The sequence below is a fragment of the Lotus japonicus genome, chromosome 3 (assembly GCF_012489685.1).
Source record: "Lotus japonicus ecotype B-129 chromosome 3, LjGifu_v1.2".
NCBI lineage: Eukaryota > Viridiplantae > Streptophyta > Magnoliopsida > Fabales > Fabaceae > Lotus > Lotus japonicus.
This window is the reverse complement of record NC_080043.1, coordinates 41,321,458-41,338,351: the sequence shown is the minus strand read 5'-3', so window position 1 is coordinate 41,338,351 and position 16,894 is coordinate 41,321,458. Positions and strand designations below refer to the sequence as shown.

At 38.9% G+C, this 16,894-nt stretch overlaps 1 protein-coding gene across 1 annotated transcript; it reads left to right on the top strand.

Annotated features, from left to right (window-relative positions):
• Nucleotides 1–6,540: 6,540 nt before the first annotated feature.
• LOC130744155 (protein AGENET DOMAIN (AGD)-CONTAINING P1-like) lies at nt 6,541–6,972 on the top strand. Its single transcript, XM_057596345.1, has one exon. The coding sequence runs from the start codon at nt 6,541–6,543 to the stop codon at nt 6,970–6,972; it is 432 nt and encodes a 143-aa protein (XP_057452328.1).
• Nucleotides 6,973–16,894: the final 9,922 nt, after the last annotated feature.

Below are 16,894 nucleotides of genomic sequence, written 5' to 3'. Positions count from 1 at the left end.
AGACGCCATAGAAAATATGGATGGACAATTGGAGATATTTCATTTTAAAGGTTCTCTAGATGACCCATGAGAAAGTTTGGGTTAAATTAAATAACTCATCATCTAATTACATTGAAGATAAGTGAGTTAAATTTCTATATTTTATTTATTCAATTAGAACATATATACTTTTGACTCCCAATCCCAGTGAAAGAAAAAAACTAAAAAAGACTTTTTTACACTATTATATTTAGTGTAATATTGTTGGATAATTATGAAATTAGTGCACAATATTACAAATTTATGTAAATTGTCAGTGTTATGTACGACTTTGATGGGAGAATATTTTTTAAAGCTTTACATAAAAATGGCCAATCTAGATGTCGTCATTCCAAGATACTCGTTGAATTTAAAAAAAAAAATTAATTAGTTACAAATAAAGAATATACGTAAAAATACACATCAATAAAAATATATAGTTGTTAATTTAGTAAAACAATTTAAATAAAATAATAATAGTAAATTATAAATTATAAATAATAAATAATAAAATTATTTATAATAATCACTAAAAAAAAGTATTTTTTAGTGGCGGTCTTTTTTGCTGTTTGTGGCGGTTTATGACCGCCACTAAACGCTTACGTGGTGGTCAACGTGCCCGCCACCTTCTCGGATGCCACAACCGTATTTGTGGCGGTTTCTACCCGACCGCTGGTTTTTCATGCCACAACAATTCCTGGCGGTTTAAGACCGCCACAAAAGTCGCCACAAACTGTTTTAACAAGGCTTTGGTCCCTCACTTATCACGATTTTGCACTTTTTGTCCCCAATAATAAAATTAGCACTTTTAGTCCTCCACATTGCTTAATGTTTTGCAAAAATGATCCTTTTTGGGGCTAAAACGGCAAAAGTGTGTAAATGTAAGGACTAATTTTGCTAATTTTTTTCTGGAGGGACCAAAATTGTGATAAGTGAGGGACCAAAAGAGCTATTAAGTCTTTTAACAAAACACATACTATGGGCTGAAATTCTTGTTCTTGTTTGCTTCAACAATTAAATTCTCTCTAAATCATATTACGATCAAAGGAATGCAGGGATATGACAATTAAGTTCTCTACTAAATCACAACATTATTAATTTCAGACACTATCTCTTCTATTTCTTTCCTTCAATTCTCTTTCTCTAGGACCAAATTTTCTAAGTACTAGTTGCATACCCATAACAAAGACCCTGTACCACAGCTAAGGCAAATAGGTCCTACTTTCTATATCTCATTTCCTCAATCACTTTCTTTGTGGTATACATCAACAGGAAATTACTATATATCTTACTATACCCCCTCTTTTTAGTCTTTCTTCTGGTTTTCTCAAGTACTTTCCTTTTCATCCTATATTCTCTTTGACTATAACTAGTTATAAACAGTGCATTTATCTTCGAGGCAGCACCTTACACTCTCTCCAACCATAATCTACCCCCAGCAACCAACCAAAAATCTAGTAGTTTTCATACAAACTAGGCAAAATAATTGTAATTACAATTTTTCTCAATCAATATCTCAGATAAAACTAGCTGACACACCATTCAAAATATCTTTCTACAATGGGGTATAATGCACTGCAATTTTCTAAAAGCAACCTGCATTACCTGAGAATGGTATCAAACAAATTAGTTGCTTTCTGTTATTCAGCTGCTGCAACTTCTGCTTCATTTAGGTAGCTGCTGAAACTGAGTTAACTGGTTCCCTTGATGGTCAACAGGGTAGCTCCTGTCCAATATAACATCTAATAGAAGTCTTAAATCACTAGAACAACTAGGAAAAAAAAGCAGTTCTGTTAAAAAGGTTAACTAAGAGTATAAACAGAATCTGCATATCATTGAACCAAATAGTACCAAAAGAGGATATCCGGGAGTTTAATTCAGATCTAAGCCACAAATATGAAAAAACAACATATAGATATTATAGACACAAACACACACCTATGAATAAGAACTTGAATCAGAGGCAGAGACTACAGAAAAAAAAAAAAGATAAAATCATAAAATGACAATAGGTATCAGAGTAGTGTTATCTTGGCTAGAGGAAAGGCTTTGAACCTCATTCCACATCCCTTGTAGTTTTATCAATCATCCTTGTTTTAATAAATATTCATTATACTAACTGGATCACAAACTCAATATTGCTGATGGCTGGCCACAAAGCTTTCACCTTTATAAGAAAGTTATGATCAGTTAATATTGATTAAAATGAAAGGCAAAATCATTGAGTTAAAAACTGAAATAGGAAGAAAAACAGGTTCAAATTACCAGGATTTTCTAGAATGAGGTCAGGACAAGGAGACACCTACACAGGAAAATAGATAAACATTCAAAAATGCAAAATAGATAGACGATCAGCCTTATATTTGAGATAGAGCTGTGTAAACATTCCAAAAGGATTAAGAGTAAAGCACCTTGAAAGTATCAAACTGTAGAGTACTTTATGTTCCAGTAGGAAGCAATTGCCAATCACTTTCAATTCATCTTTAATTACAAATATAAAATAAAATAAAAATTTTAATTGAACTTGAAATGCTCAAAAAGTCAAAATAAATAACTAAGTTTTCCTCCACACATATTCAGGAAACTTCCAAGATGTTACACTATCACAAACCAGAGTATGCATCATATGGAAAGTATATTGTAAGGCATAGTAGTTATTTAAGCTCACCATGAAATAAAGGAATTGAAAGAGAGATTGTGCAGGTAGTGCTGCACAGGACAAAATAAAGAGACATAAGAGAAGGATAAAGTAGATTCAACTGGCAGAGAAAGATATGAGAATTCATAACTAGTTATTACATAGAAAGATAGAATCAAACAAGCACTATTATGCCAGTCTGTGAAAGCAACTATTGTTGTCTGATGCAGAAGCACATAGGACATGGAAAAAAATGTTGAATGATCCTCACATAGCAATAGTGGTTAGAACTTACAGGTAGCATTGCAGACTTGGCACTCACAAGTCACAACAAGTACTCAAAAGTCCCAAAGGATAGAATACAACATTCAATTTGTCCAGAAGTGAATTAGAGTTCAATGCTTACTTGCACATAACACCACCCTCCATACTTGGTATATTTTATTAGCATCTTGTAAATCATAGCTCAGTTCCACAATGGATTTCATGATTATCACATACTTAATTATGGCAGGAATTTCTACTTACCTTTATGACAAGCATGTCAAGCATACTGTTTAATGAAGATTGATCCATGCTGGGTAGAAACTGTTCTTCACTTAGAATAGATAAAATCCTTAAAGCAAGTTCTGAGGTAATCAACTCCCTTCCATGCTGCCCAAAACTCTGAAAGACAAGAAATCATCTATCAAAAACACCAGAATAACCAATTTGAGATAACTATCCACTACAAGCTTAATTATAGTTTTCTCTAAAAGAACACCCCACTGCAAATTTCCTATATATTATAACAATTTCTTCCCTTGTTGGCATTCAACTCTTGAAGGAGAATCTAGTAGATAATATACAAATATTTGCATTATTAAGGATCTTCTCACATGAAAGTTTGCCACCAAAACCAATTGATATATACTAAACTTACAAGAAGGATCCAGAGCTTTGATCTTCCATCAAATTGTCACTGCAGAATTCCACAAAAATGCTTCAACTAAAATAATCATGTTATACAAAAAGAATTAACCTGCCAAATAGCTTAAAAATCATGGCTTCATCAAGTTCAGTGCTTCATCAACTCACAATTCAAACATTGCATAGACCGTGACAATTGATAAATTCAGTCAGTAGCAGAGGCAAAATAAGGAACAAATCAATTCCTACACAATTCAAGGAAAACTATCGATTAAGAAAGTGTTCTTCAGATTGATTCAACTAAATAGTAACCGAAATTTAACAGTGATATGAAACGTGATAACATATTAATCTAGAAACAACAACAAAACCCTAATATGTTAATTAGCATAGCAAACAAAGAAACAGAGAGTGAAGAAACAAAATACGAACGACGATTGAACTAGGGTATCTGATTTTGAGAAAACCCTAACTTCCTCTTCGAACTCCTTGCACACCGTCGCCGCCGCCGCCACCGCCTCGCTCGATGGAACTGAGAGGGAAGCCATCGATGGATGAAGGAGAAGGCATCGATGGATGAAGGGACCACAGGTGGAGATTCAGAGAAGGAGAAGAACCGCGAATGGTGAAGATGAAAATCGCGTGGTAGCAGCGTTGAAAACATTTCTCATTCAAAAGCCTAATAAATTTAAATTAAAATTATTCAAAAAAATTGGAAATAGTGGCGGTCTAAGTAAGACCGCCACAAACTGCATGCCACTAAAATTAACTTTTTTTGTAGTGAATATTGAACATTAATAGTTAATTGAGAATATATGTCACAAAAATTTGTATTAATACAAATTTTTAATTTAATATTCTTTTTTCTCATCGGAAAACTTAATTAAATATAAAAAAAATTAATTAGTTACAAATAAAGAATATACGTAAAAATACATCAATAAGCTATCATCATATCCGGGCCTCTTTTCCCTGTTTGGATCCATCTCTAGGTTCTTTGTTCAACGATCTCGTAAGCTTGGGAGGCGGTTTCGGTTTGGCTTCGTCCATTCTCTCTCCCATATGCATGCAAGCCTATTCTGCAATCGATGCACTCAATGGGCTTCGAGTGGGAGGGATGCCGTTGTCAGTGGCTCCAGCAAGGTTTCCCAGAGCAGAGCACAATCCCTCTGTTTCTCATGTTGTTCGTGCTCCACCTTCATGGGGTCCTGTTCCAGTTAGAGATAGAGGGTTGTGCTTTGGAGAAGTGGATATGGACTTGGGGATTGTTAGGGGGGTTTGTCTAGGGGATTGTTTTCTTGCTGCCTGCCTCTTCCCTTAAATCGATCCCTGTTTTCGTGCTTCTACAGTAGCTGTTGCAGAGGAGGTTTCTTCACCAACCTGCCTCTTCCCTGATATTGATCCAGGTTTTCGTGCTTCTTCAGTAGCTATGGCAGTCCAGCGTGGTGGGAGTACTGTGAGTGGCGTCCTTGGGGTGGTGGAGAACAGGGATGCATTTTGTCACGGGTCTTCTTGCTGTGAGGAACCTGAACCAAGGCTATCTCTGCCTTCTTCCCATCCCTCTCCAACCTTTGAAGCTGTGATATTACCCAGACCTAGAGGCAGGCCTAAGAAGACCAGCACAAAGGGATGCGTGAAGAAGGTTCAGGCGACGCCGAGCTTCACTTCGGAGACTCCGGACAGCGGTGACGTGGTGGCAACTAGCAAGGAGTTGATGGTCCTATCAGAGGAGTTGTCAAATCCCTACAGCGTTATGACCCGTGTGAGAAGTGTTGTTCTGATGGGAAAGCGCCTTGGCTTGTCGTTCGATTGCCCTGATGTCATTGCCGAAGGTGAGATCGCAGCTCAAATCTTGGCGAGAAGGCTGTTGTAGGTTTTGCAGAGGGTTGTTGAGGGTGATTTTGATGGCTTTTTTCTGCTTGATTTGTTATCGTTGGGTTGGTTTTGTGGACTTTCGCTGATTTTTTTCGGCCTTGTGTTTGCCTGGCGGGTTTTTAGTGGGCAGATATTTTTTTGGAGGCTTTGGGGCTATTTATCTTGGGGTTTCTTTTGTTGGGTGTGGGCTTTTTTAGGCTTTGTTGACTCCTCTTGTTTTTTGAACCCTTTGAGGAGGATGCATATCTTGTTTATCTCCTCCCGTTTATATCAATACATTTTATGCTTTCGAAAAAAAAATATATAGTTGTTAATTTGTAACTCAATTTAAATAAAATAATAATAGTAAATTATAAATAATAAATAATAAAATTATTTATAATAATATTGAACATTAATAGTTAATTGAGAATATATGTCACAAAAATTTGTATTAATACAAATTTTTAATTTAATATTATTTTTTTTCTCATCGGAAAACTTAATTAAATATTACTTTGACTTATTACTAAACAGCTTTTTTACTAAATAAAAAATCATATATTTTATTAATTTAAATATAATAAATTAATAAAACATTCTAATTTATTATATTTCTTAATTATTTTATTTTATTAACGTTTTAAATATATAGGCTTGTAGATATAAGGAAAAAAATTAATTCAAGTTTTAGAATACATATTTTAACTAATTTTCTATTACATATTTTCTCAATTTTTTATTAATCAATAAATTAAAAATTAATTAAATATTTATTAGTACCTATTTAAATTTTATATTATAATTTTCATTAATTGTTTTTACTAAATTAACAATTATATATTTATATTAATGTATTTTTACGCATGTTCTTTATTTGTAATTAGTTGAAATTTGAAAAAAAAAAAAATCAAGGAGTCGTACATTAATTTTACACTAAATTTGTAAAATTTTCAAAAAGTGCTCTAACTCTTCGATAATTAGTATTGTAAAAAAAACCAAAAAAAAAAACATTAAACATCAAGATACATGCACCAAAGCTAGTATAAAAAGGACACACTGCTTGTCCAAAGAGTCACACCCCAAAGCAACTTCAATTCTCTCGTTGAGAAGTTGTAGAAATGAGTACTCCTCCTCGTGTCTACACCCCCGGTAATAGAGTTGAGGTGATGGGTTACGAGCCAGGTTTCATCGGTTCATATTACGAGGCCACCATTCTCACTGTCCTCGACGATGGCCGCTATGAGGTTATATACAAGAACCTCGTAGAGGATGAGGAAACTAAGATTCCTCTGAAGGAGTATCTAAGGCCGCAGGACCTCCGCCCGAGACCACCTCCTGTCCGCGAAGCAATCGAGTTCAAGCTGACCCAACATGTGGACGTGTTCATCAATGAAGGGTGGTGGATTGGGGCGGTCGCCGCAAAAGACATGGACAGGTCCGTCTACCTGGTGTACTTCGAATCCACCGGCAAGGCTGCTGAGTACGACTCTTCCCTCGTTAGGGTTCATCAGGAACTTATTAATGGGTTGTGGTACCGAAGTGATCCGTAGTTGGATAGCTTCTAGAGTTTGTGGATTTACAATAATTAATAAGACTGTTTTTTTATTGATAAGGCTAATAAGAGATCTGTGTGCGAGACTAATGGAAATATATATTATTGTATGAATTTTCAATTGGTGATTGATAATGGAAGATGTCCTTTCAATTCAGTTACAATAATCTCGATCTGTCGATTTCTTTTTGCTTAATTTTTGTTATTTTGTGTTTTATTTCTTCATTTTTGTTTAATTAATTTGTGAAGATCAGTTGGGTTAATTAAGTTTTGCTAATCTCTTTATCTACTCCCTTCATAAGGCGGAAGGGGAATAATCGTTTATGATTTGTGAGAAAAATATGTATCATTGCAATTGAGTTTTTCATGTGTTTCGGGAGGGGGAAATATTGGAGATTGTATTTTTTTTCTTGACTGAGCCTGTTAACAATACCAGGGACTGACTGGTGTAAAGGGGTGTAGTTTAATTGAAATGGAAATTCCCAAGAGAAAGCTCTTTTGTTTTGTCCGAAACCCATTTTCTCTTGTTAATCCCTAATTGATACTCCGTACACAAAAATCATACAAATACCCTGCAAAAAACCAGAAACGATTATTGACTATATTTCTAGGGAAAAAACATATTGAAGCCGAAAAATAAAAAATGTTGTGATAAGTTGATAAGAATGCATTTCAAAAAAAAAAGTTGATAAGAATTCATTTGTAACCAAAAGTTGATAAGAATGCATTAATTATTCTTTATATTTTGATTACTCTTACATATTTATCTAAGAATTAATTAATTATCAAATTAATTTCTTTTGACTGTCATCATAAATGAGCAGTTATCACAGTAATTATAGTTTGGAACTTTAAAAAAAAATTGAAACTTACTCAATGAAGAAACTAGAATCACCTTTAGCTAGCCATGGATTATAAATAAAAACCTTTAGCTAGCAATGTCTTTCTATAGTGGCGTGGATATGAAAATTTATTGAACAGATGCATGCGACTTTTCATAGTCATCATGGTGCATCTTTCATATATAGTTTGTTCTCATTTCATTAAAAGCAAGAGAAAAAAACAAAAAGAGTGGTAGCAATATTTCATTAATTGTATTTTGAAAATGTTAAAAGTCAATTAATTAAAATTTGTTTCGTGAGTTTTAATGCAGAAATTAAAGTTAGAAGAATAAATTTAATTTTCTATTAACCTAAAAATCTTTATAATTTTGTTTGTATTTTTTTAATAAACATAATTTATTTCCCTAAAGATCTATCAAACATATCTAGCTTCGTTCAAAACAAAAACAATCAGACATATCTAGCTTGAACCATAGAATAAATTGAAGAGAGATATACAATTGCAACAATGATGTGTGTGGGATTGTAAGAGTTCTGGACCACATGGGTTTTATTTTAAGTTCATAAAATCATAATGGAAAATCCTCCAACCGGATATAGAGAGAATGCTTAATGAATTCGATGCAAATATGGAGTGTTGCCCAAAGGGTGTAATTCATTCTTTATTAATCTGAAGCACCTCTAGGACTAAATGACTATAGACTCATCTCCTTAGCGGGATGCTTATACAAGATTATAACAAAGGTGTTAGTGGCTAGATTAAAAAGAGTCATCAATTCAATAATAGAGGAAAACCAGTCTGCGTTTGGGGGTGGGGGGATCGATTTGCTTGATGGAGTAGTAATAGAAGTAAAGAATTAGACGAGGCAAAGAGAAGTTAAAATTCGTGTTGTTTAGTTAAAATCAATTTTGATAAAGCATATGATTTAGTGTCATGGGACTTTTTGTACTATATGTTGGGTAGAATGGGTTCTAGCTCTAAGTGGACTATATGGGTTAGATTTTGTGTATAATCGGGAGCAATTTCTATCATAGTCATTAGGAGTCCAATGAATGAGTTTAAAATGGAAAAAAGTTGAAGGCAAGGCGATCCAATAGCTCATTTTCTGTTTCTAATAGTGGCAGAAGTGCTTAGTGAGTTGATGAGGGAAGCAGTTAGACAGAAGAAGTTCATGGGTTTCAATGTGGCAAAAGAAAACTTTAAAATCTCCCACATTCAGTTTGTTGATGACACCCCCTTTTGATAGGTTAAATATGCTTGGAAAACATCTCTACCATGTAGAGCATTCTGAGATGGTTTGAGTTGGTCTCTGAGTTAAAAGAAATTTTTTTAAAAGAAAATTAGTTGAGATTGTAGTAAATGAGGAGGTGGTAAGAGGTTTTGTGGAAATTCTGAATTATTGAGTTATGAAGGTTCCATTTGTCTATTTGGGAATTGAAGCATGTGCAAATCCTTGAAGGTTAGCTACGTGGGAGCCAGTGATTCGGAAGGTGCAAAAAAGAGTAACCCCTTGGATGATGAAGCACCTGTCTTTTGGCGGCCACCTTTGTCATCTAAACTCGGTATTTTCCTCTATTCCTCTCTATTATTTGTTTTTTTTTTTTAATTCCTAGTTTCCTACTATTGTGGCTAACAAAATAACAAGTCTGCAAAGGAACATTTTATGGGGGATATGAGGAGAGGAGGAAAATATCATGGGTGAAATGGGATGTAGAGTGTAAATCAAAGGAAAAGGGTGAATTGGAGGCGAGAGACATTATCAAATTTAATAGAGCCATCTTGGGAAAATGGAGGTGGAGGTTGTAGAGTAAGGGTGGAAGTTTGTGGGAAAAGGTACTAAAGGAAAAATATGGGGGAGCAGGTGTGTGGCGGAAGAGGGGTGATTTGCCAGAGGGTCAAGTTGGTGGAGGGATATTGGGAGGGTGAGTGGGAAAATTGCTTCCAGGACCTCCTACAGCTTCTAAAGCTCATATTTATGTTGTAGATGATCTTATTTTGCATAATTCTAACACTTTGGGATGCCCAATTGGTGAGGATGATGTTTGATGAGGTCGTGGCTCTCTCAATCCTGCCGATACCCTATCTGTCTGCGGGCCTGTTGATACTCTATGTGGAGGGGCACAAGGCGTGGCCAATATTCTGTCTGCTCTATTAATATTTTATTTCATATAGGCATGCTTCCTCTTTGGCTTCATCATACTCTTTGTTGGTTCACCCATCCTCAGTGGCGGAGGCACAGGGGTGACTTTCCCCTGCTTAGTCACCCCTGACTTTTTGAAATTTCTCAACAAAAAAAATTATTGGAGCAGAGTAGCAGTAGTAGTAGCAGAGGTGAGAGGCCAGAGAGCACAACTCTTGCACCTTGAGATGAGAAGAGTGACTACTTTTGTTTGGAGCTGGTGTGAAGTTTCTGTGGCTTTGTGAGACACCATCCTTGGAGGGAGCATGTTGGCGAAGGCAGAGTCTCTCTCTCAATTCTCTATCACTAGAGATTTCTCCAAATACCCATAGCTTCCGGGCGTTGATTGCATGGTGATCATCATCTTCTGATTCAGTTCCAATGCCCCCAAACACTTACTTGACTTGAGATTGAAATTGAAATTGAAATTGAAATGAGGAGAGAAAGAGAAGAGCATAGAAGGAGAATGAACAAACTTCAAACTCTAACACAAGCGTGACCCATCCAAACAAAACATAACTTATCATGTGATAGTTTTTCTCAACTTTTTCAATTTTTCAGCTTTTGAAATTGAATCACTAGTCCTTGAGCCACCTGGCACTCTCACCACCATAACGTGTCCCCCCCTCCCCTGATTACTTACACCATTAGGAATTTGATTTCAGATAACCATTTTTCCTTTATTTTCTAGCACATTAACAAATTCCTAATAATCACTTTTTTTTTACAAGAGGAAACTGATATAGCGAAAGTATTCTGATTGGCAAAAGGGTGATATAGCAAAAGTATTTTGATTTGGGTGAAATTACGGTGTTTGGATCATGTATCTGAATTGATAATATTCGTAATTTTCTTCTAATGTTTTGTCTTCTTTATTGCTTGTTCAGTGTACTTTTAAGTGAGATTTATTCGGTTGTTGTCCACCTTGTATTCAAACTAATTATATATTTTTTATGCTTATATAAAATATTTCTTGCACTCAAACTAACTTTTTGTTCTCACCAAAATACTTATGTCTTTTTTGGCACATTTATTATTTGATAAAAATTGAAATTTTCTTACAAATTATATTTCTTTAGATCTTAGTCACCCCTCTCTGAAATTCCTGGCTCCGCACCTGCCCATCCTCCTTTTGGAACACTATATGGGGGAGTTGGTGTTGCATCTAGGGGCCATGATATGCTTTGGAGGGCCTGCAAATGTGTGCTTTTAGTGAAAGAAGTTATCAAGTGTCGGTGCAGGATTACCTTTTCCAGGTTTGCGAAGAGTGTGAAGGAACCATTGATCATGCTCTCCTTGGCTGTTCGTATGCCCAAATTGGTGTAGTTTACTTCCCCTCTTTCCATCCGTGTTCGAGGAAAAAATTATGGTGATTTTTCATATTGGCTCTTCGAGCTGCTGAAGTTGAGTGACGAGTGGGTAATATTGGTCATATCCTCCACGGTTTAGGCCATATGGATAGGATAGAACTGCCACCTCTTCTCAAACTATTTTATGTCCCTTAACCAAACTTTGAGTTTGGCAGCTTCTATGGTTGTTGTAACAGATGATTCGCAACACTCCCCTCACCTACACAGGACTCTGTCTCAGTCCGGGTGAAGGCAAACTTTGATGCAATGTTCACGACGACGAGTGGAGCGGGGTTTGGTGCAGCAATGCGCAATGAGGCGGGGAGACTAATGGTTGTTGTACTAGATAAGTTATTTATGATAATTAATTTACAGAGATATAGTCAAATGTGGTATTTCCACGAGATATGAAAAAAAAATTATGAAATCGTATTATATTTATATTTAAAGTTGAAAAAGTAAACAAGTTTGAGTTTCATATTTATAAATCATACCGACGAGGATAACTCAGTTGACAATGCAGACTGAGTGTGTGGGAAGAACTGTCAGGTTTGTTCTCCATATACACTCTGAGAGAGGGATAAGAAGCCTTAACTGTGACTAAATCATGAATCTGATAACATTTAAAAGATGATCAGGTACCGAATATTTATACCAAATAAAATATTCATAAATCATAATTTAGATAATCAGTTTGAACTCATTTTGAGATCCGATTTTTTCATTAACTTTCAAATAATCTTGATATATTGATTAAAGTAGAGAATCTTAACAAAACTTATGTGCAGGTCACCAAACCTATAAGAAAAAATGAGACAAAAGGAAAATAATTAATGAGCCAAGTGTTCCATCATGAACATTGAGAGGAGGTATAATGCCTAAGGTGCAAGGAATGTGATGTGAGATTCCTAGAGGGAATGAGAGCGTAACCGCTTAGAGAAAGAAAGTAACTGAATTTCGAGCTTGTTATTTCTCCAATGAGCTAAGAGTCCTTTACAATTGGTACTCCTCCCCTATTTATAGTTGGGGGAGTTGAGCCTAGCGCTTCTAAATCATCCTAATGGGCCGGTTGGGCCTCTGGGACAAAGGCCCAAGTCCTTGATGCACTCCTTGCCTTAGGCCAGCGCCCCTGGGCGAGGGACCCTAGGGTCTCGCCCAGTCCACAAGTCCACAAGACACCGAGCTCGAAGCATGAGAGCTAAGTGTGTCTTTAAACAAAAGAGACAAGGCGATGGACATAAGAAACTAACTAATGCCAAATATAGGCACGAAAGTAAAGAGCGCCAACATGGCTCGGTAACCTAAAGCCTAAAAATATAAAATTTTGAACGCCTCGTCACGTTCCCTTGGCGGCTTGAGTCCACAAGTGAGCGTGCGGCGGTGATGCTGGATTTGCTCGCTCTGCCATAGTTGCGCACGTGCCCAGAATCGTAACTTTTGACATGTGCCGAGCCTGCGCCACGCGTTGCGTCATGAAGTGACATAAAGGTCAGCAAATCCAGGGAATCTCAACCACTTCCTTTGAAACATCCCTTCGAATCGTGGTAAATCCTGACAATTTGAATTTAAACCAATAAGCTCCAACCGTCGTAACTTTTCATTTAATGCGCTGCCTTCGTGTCCCGATATTCGCGTCGCACTCCCTTGAGTGATCATTCCACTTTTGCCATGATGAGGCACGATTCCCCAACCACTACTTACACCAACTTTTAAAATCTCCTTCCCGTACTCAATCACCACCTCTAGAATTCATGCAATCTGCTGAAATTGAGAAACTAACATTCTCTTCCTTTTAGAAAAATAACTCCCCAACGTCGAACCAAAGGATCCTCTCGATCTCGCAGCGCCGCTCCCGTATCTCCTTCTCCCGTTAACCCTCCCCCCTCCGGGGGCTTCCTTTTACTGAAGATGAAAAGAACACTTTCTGGCACAAAATTCTCTCCACCCTACCCCAGTCCATAACTCAAGACCCCACTCAGGAGGCCATCTACCAAATCTCTAAGCAGTCCACTGACAAGTCTATCGCCGAGACGGTCCGCCAGGCCGGCGGACTCTGCCACGAGAAATCCCTTGAAGATGTCCTCATCACCGGTCGGGGCTTGGAAATCCGCCGCCCCTGGCAGCACCGCAAGATCGAACAAGGCGTGAAGCAACCCCATTTATTTTTTTGTTTACGAGTACCTCTTCCTCGACCTGGGGATCAAACTACCCTTATCCCCTTTCACCTGCCAGGTTATGAGGGAAATCAATGTAGCCCCAAGCCAACTTCATTTGAACGCTTGGGTCTTCATCCGGTGCTTTGAGATTCTCTGCGACGCCGTTGGTCTTGAAGCCAAAGTCTCCCATTTTTTCTACTTCTACGGCGTGGAGCCAAAATCCTTGAAGACCCCGACTCCTGGGTGGGTCTCTCTGAAATCCCGTATGGGCCGGCAGCGCCTTTACCCTTACAAGAGCAACATCAAGAAGGGGCCCGGGCGCCGGTACTTCCGCATACTCGTACATCCTACCTACCCTGAAGCTTTCACCCTCCAGGACGGGACCGCTTTGTTTCCTTTCTATTGGACCAAGAGTCCTCGCGATGTCCCGCAACCATCTGATACTTTGCTGAGTGATGAAGATAAAGCGATCCTTGGCTTTTTTGCTGGGCTCCCCATCCTTGAGTGTTCTCAGTTGCTTGAAGCCGCTCGCGAGAACACCCTCCGCTCATTTCTAGGAGGAATGAACTTCACCGAGGTCGCGCCCTAGCTGCTGACTCACTTGAGTTTCCTCCCGTTTGTAAGATCAAGATTTGATCAGTGGTTGCAGCTCTATATTTTGATGATTACAATTAAGGTTTTTGAGGATGAACAATTATGGTACTCTAACGTTTGTCTTTATGAGTTGTGACAAACAGTTCTGATTCTGACCCAAGCCGATTCCATCAGAAGAAGAAGACCCAAGGGTAACCAAAAAAAGAGTTCTAAAGCTTATCATGTTCGTTCAGAACAGTGGCAAATCCTTCAGAAATTCTGAAGGTAGAAGCTCTCAATAGGTACTGAAGAACCGGAGTCAGAAGTTCTGAAGACTAGATGTTCCAAAAGGAACGGTCCTGAAGTAGAAGACTCAAGTTCTGAAGACCTGCAAGAAGATGGCTCTGAAGACCCAAGCTATTCTAGCTCTGACGTTCAGAAGTTCTGAGGAACTTGTTCAGAAGCAGAAGTTGCAAGGCCAGAGGATCCAAGCTTCCGTCTGACTCTGATCAGAAGCTTCACCAACGTCCATCTGAAGCACTCCAGATCATAAGTCAGCTGGTGAAAGGACAGGTCGTTGTCATAGTACACATCGTACAGTCACAGCCTGTCCGCCACCTACCTCGTTCAGCCTAGCAGTCTGATATTACAAGATTGTCACTCCAACGGGCAAAACCCTAGCAACGGCTACACCATATGCCTTGGAGTATATAAGGGCTGAAGATAGAAGAAAGAAGCTAAGAAACTTTGCTGATATTCTTGAATTCATTCTAACCGATCTCTTAGCAATATTTCTTCACTGTTCTTAAACATCTGAGTTTACCATTAGCTTTTCAGAAGCATTTCTTGTAAACCCAAAACCTTTTACAAACACTTTGTAAAGTTCCTTAAGAGACCAAGTTTGGTCGGATCTTGAGAGGACTGAATCAAGTTTGGTTCAGTGTTTAGCTAGTCTTGAGAGGATCGGTAGATCAGCTTCTTGAGAGTATACTAGTGAGAAAATCAGTGTACTGTTAGTCACTTAGCAGGTTGCAAGTGCAGTTGTAACATTCATTGATTTTAGTGGATTGCCTTCATCAGAAGAAGGAAGAAATCACCTTCACGGGTGGACTGCATTAGCTTGAGCTTTTATCTCAAGTGAACCGGGATAAAATACTTGCGTGCTCTACTTCATATTTTTCAGCACCTAGTTCTTATCCTTAAGTTTGTCAAAACTACTAAATGGGAAACTTTTGTTTAAAAACTCTATTCAAACCCCCAATTTCTAGTGTTTTTTGCACCTTCACCGTTTTCAATACCAACGGGGTCAAGAGGAAACGAGCTATCGCGGATGCTGATGCCGAGGTCGCCGCTTCCCCTCAAAAGAAACGGACCAGGAAATCTGGTGCTGCCCCTTCTGAAACGGTCGTGGTAGCCCCAAACGTCACTACCCCGAAGCCTGGCGATTCAATTCCTGACCCCATCCTTCCACCGGAGATTGACGAGCCGGCTCCGGCGTCCACCGGCGATGCGGTCCAACCTTCCCCAACTAGAAAACCCCAAAAATCCAAAAGGATCGCCCTTAGCACAAATGAAGAAACGAGGGTCGCGACCCCCTCACCTCAAAAGTCAAAGAAGAAAAAGAGGAAAACCAAGTTACCTAGGGCTGGCGAAACATCTGCCCCTTGCCAAGATCTGGTGGGTGGGGAAAAGCCAGACCCCATGGGCGATGCAGGGTACTCGCCCCTTCTTGAAGGAATCATCGCCGATCAAAATGCTTCTGAAGACGTTCCCTCGGGTGCTCCTCAAACAACCCTCTCCTTTGTCCGTTCATGTCCCCAAGCTGAGGCAAGTCCACCTAGGGTCTCTCCCGTTCCCACCATGAGTGACGGCAATGAAGACCAAATTCCCACTGCTTCGCCATTCTTCCCCTGCCACTAGCCAGCCGATTGGTGATGAGCAGACATGCTTTGTCCCACATCAACAGCTCTCCCCTGTTGACTTTATGCTAATCGACCCCTTCCTTGACAACATGAGAGGAACTGAAACTCCTGACCTTGATGGGGTGGCGCGAGAAGCCATCTCGTGCCTTTTGCGTGCGGGGTGTCTTTTCGCCAGGTTGTCGCAGGATTCAGCCACAACTGTTGAAGTTGAAGAGCTCTGCCAGAGGGCTGAGGGTTACCGCCGTGCCACACTCGAAGCGCATGGCGAGCGTGACAAGTTGCTGACCCAAGTTGCAGCCCAAATGACTAAACTGAACAACTTGGGTATCGAGATGAGCCGTCACGAGGAGGACTTGTCAGCTTGTGAAGAGAGGATGGAGGAGCTAGAGGGTGAGTGGGACGATTTGCAGCAGGAATTGAAGGCCAAGGCTGAGGCGATTGCCACGGGCAAGGCCGCCTGCCTCGTCAAAGACAAAGAGATCGCGTTCCTTCAAAGTGAATTAGGGTCGACAAATGAATCTCTCGCCGAGGTGAAATCTGAATTAGAAACAAAAGCCAAAGTTGTCGCGGACACGGAATACCGTGCGGATTCTGAGGTCAGAACTCTTCGGACACGGCTGGCGACCAGGGCTGCTGCTGATGCCGTGGAATAGCATGGTCGCGGCTTCTTCCTCGCCAAAGCTCAAGTCCAATATCTTTACGAGGGGATTGACCTCAGCGGGACGGGAGCTTTCAAGAAGGTCACCCCCCAGGGATTGGTCGGCCCGGACGATCCCCCAGGGTTCAATGCTGCATATTTCGCTGCTGCTGAAAATGCAGGAGAGGCAGAAAACGTTAGTGTAGTGTGAATATTTTGTATTGATTTTTCTTACCTTCCTTTTTTTGTTTTTTTTTTTTG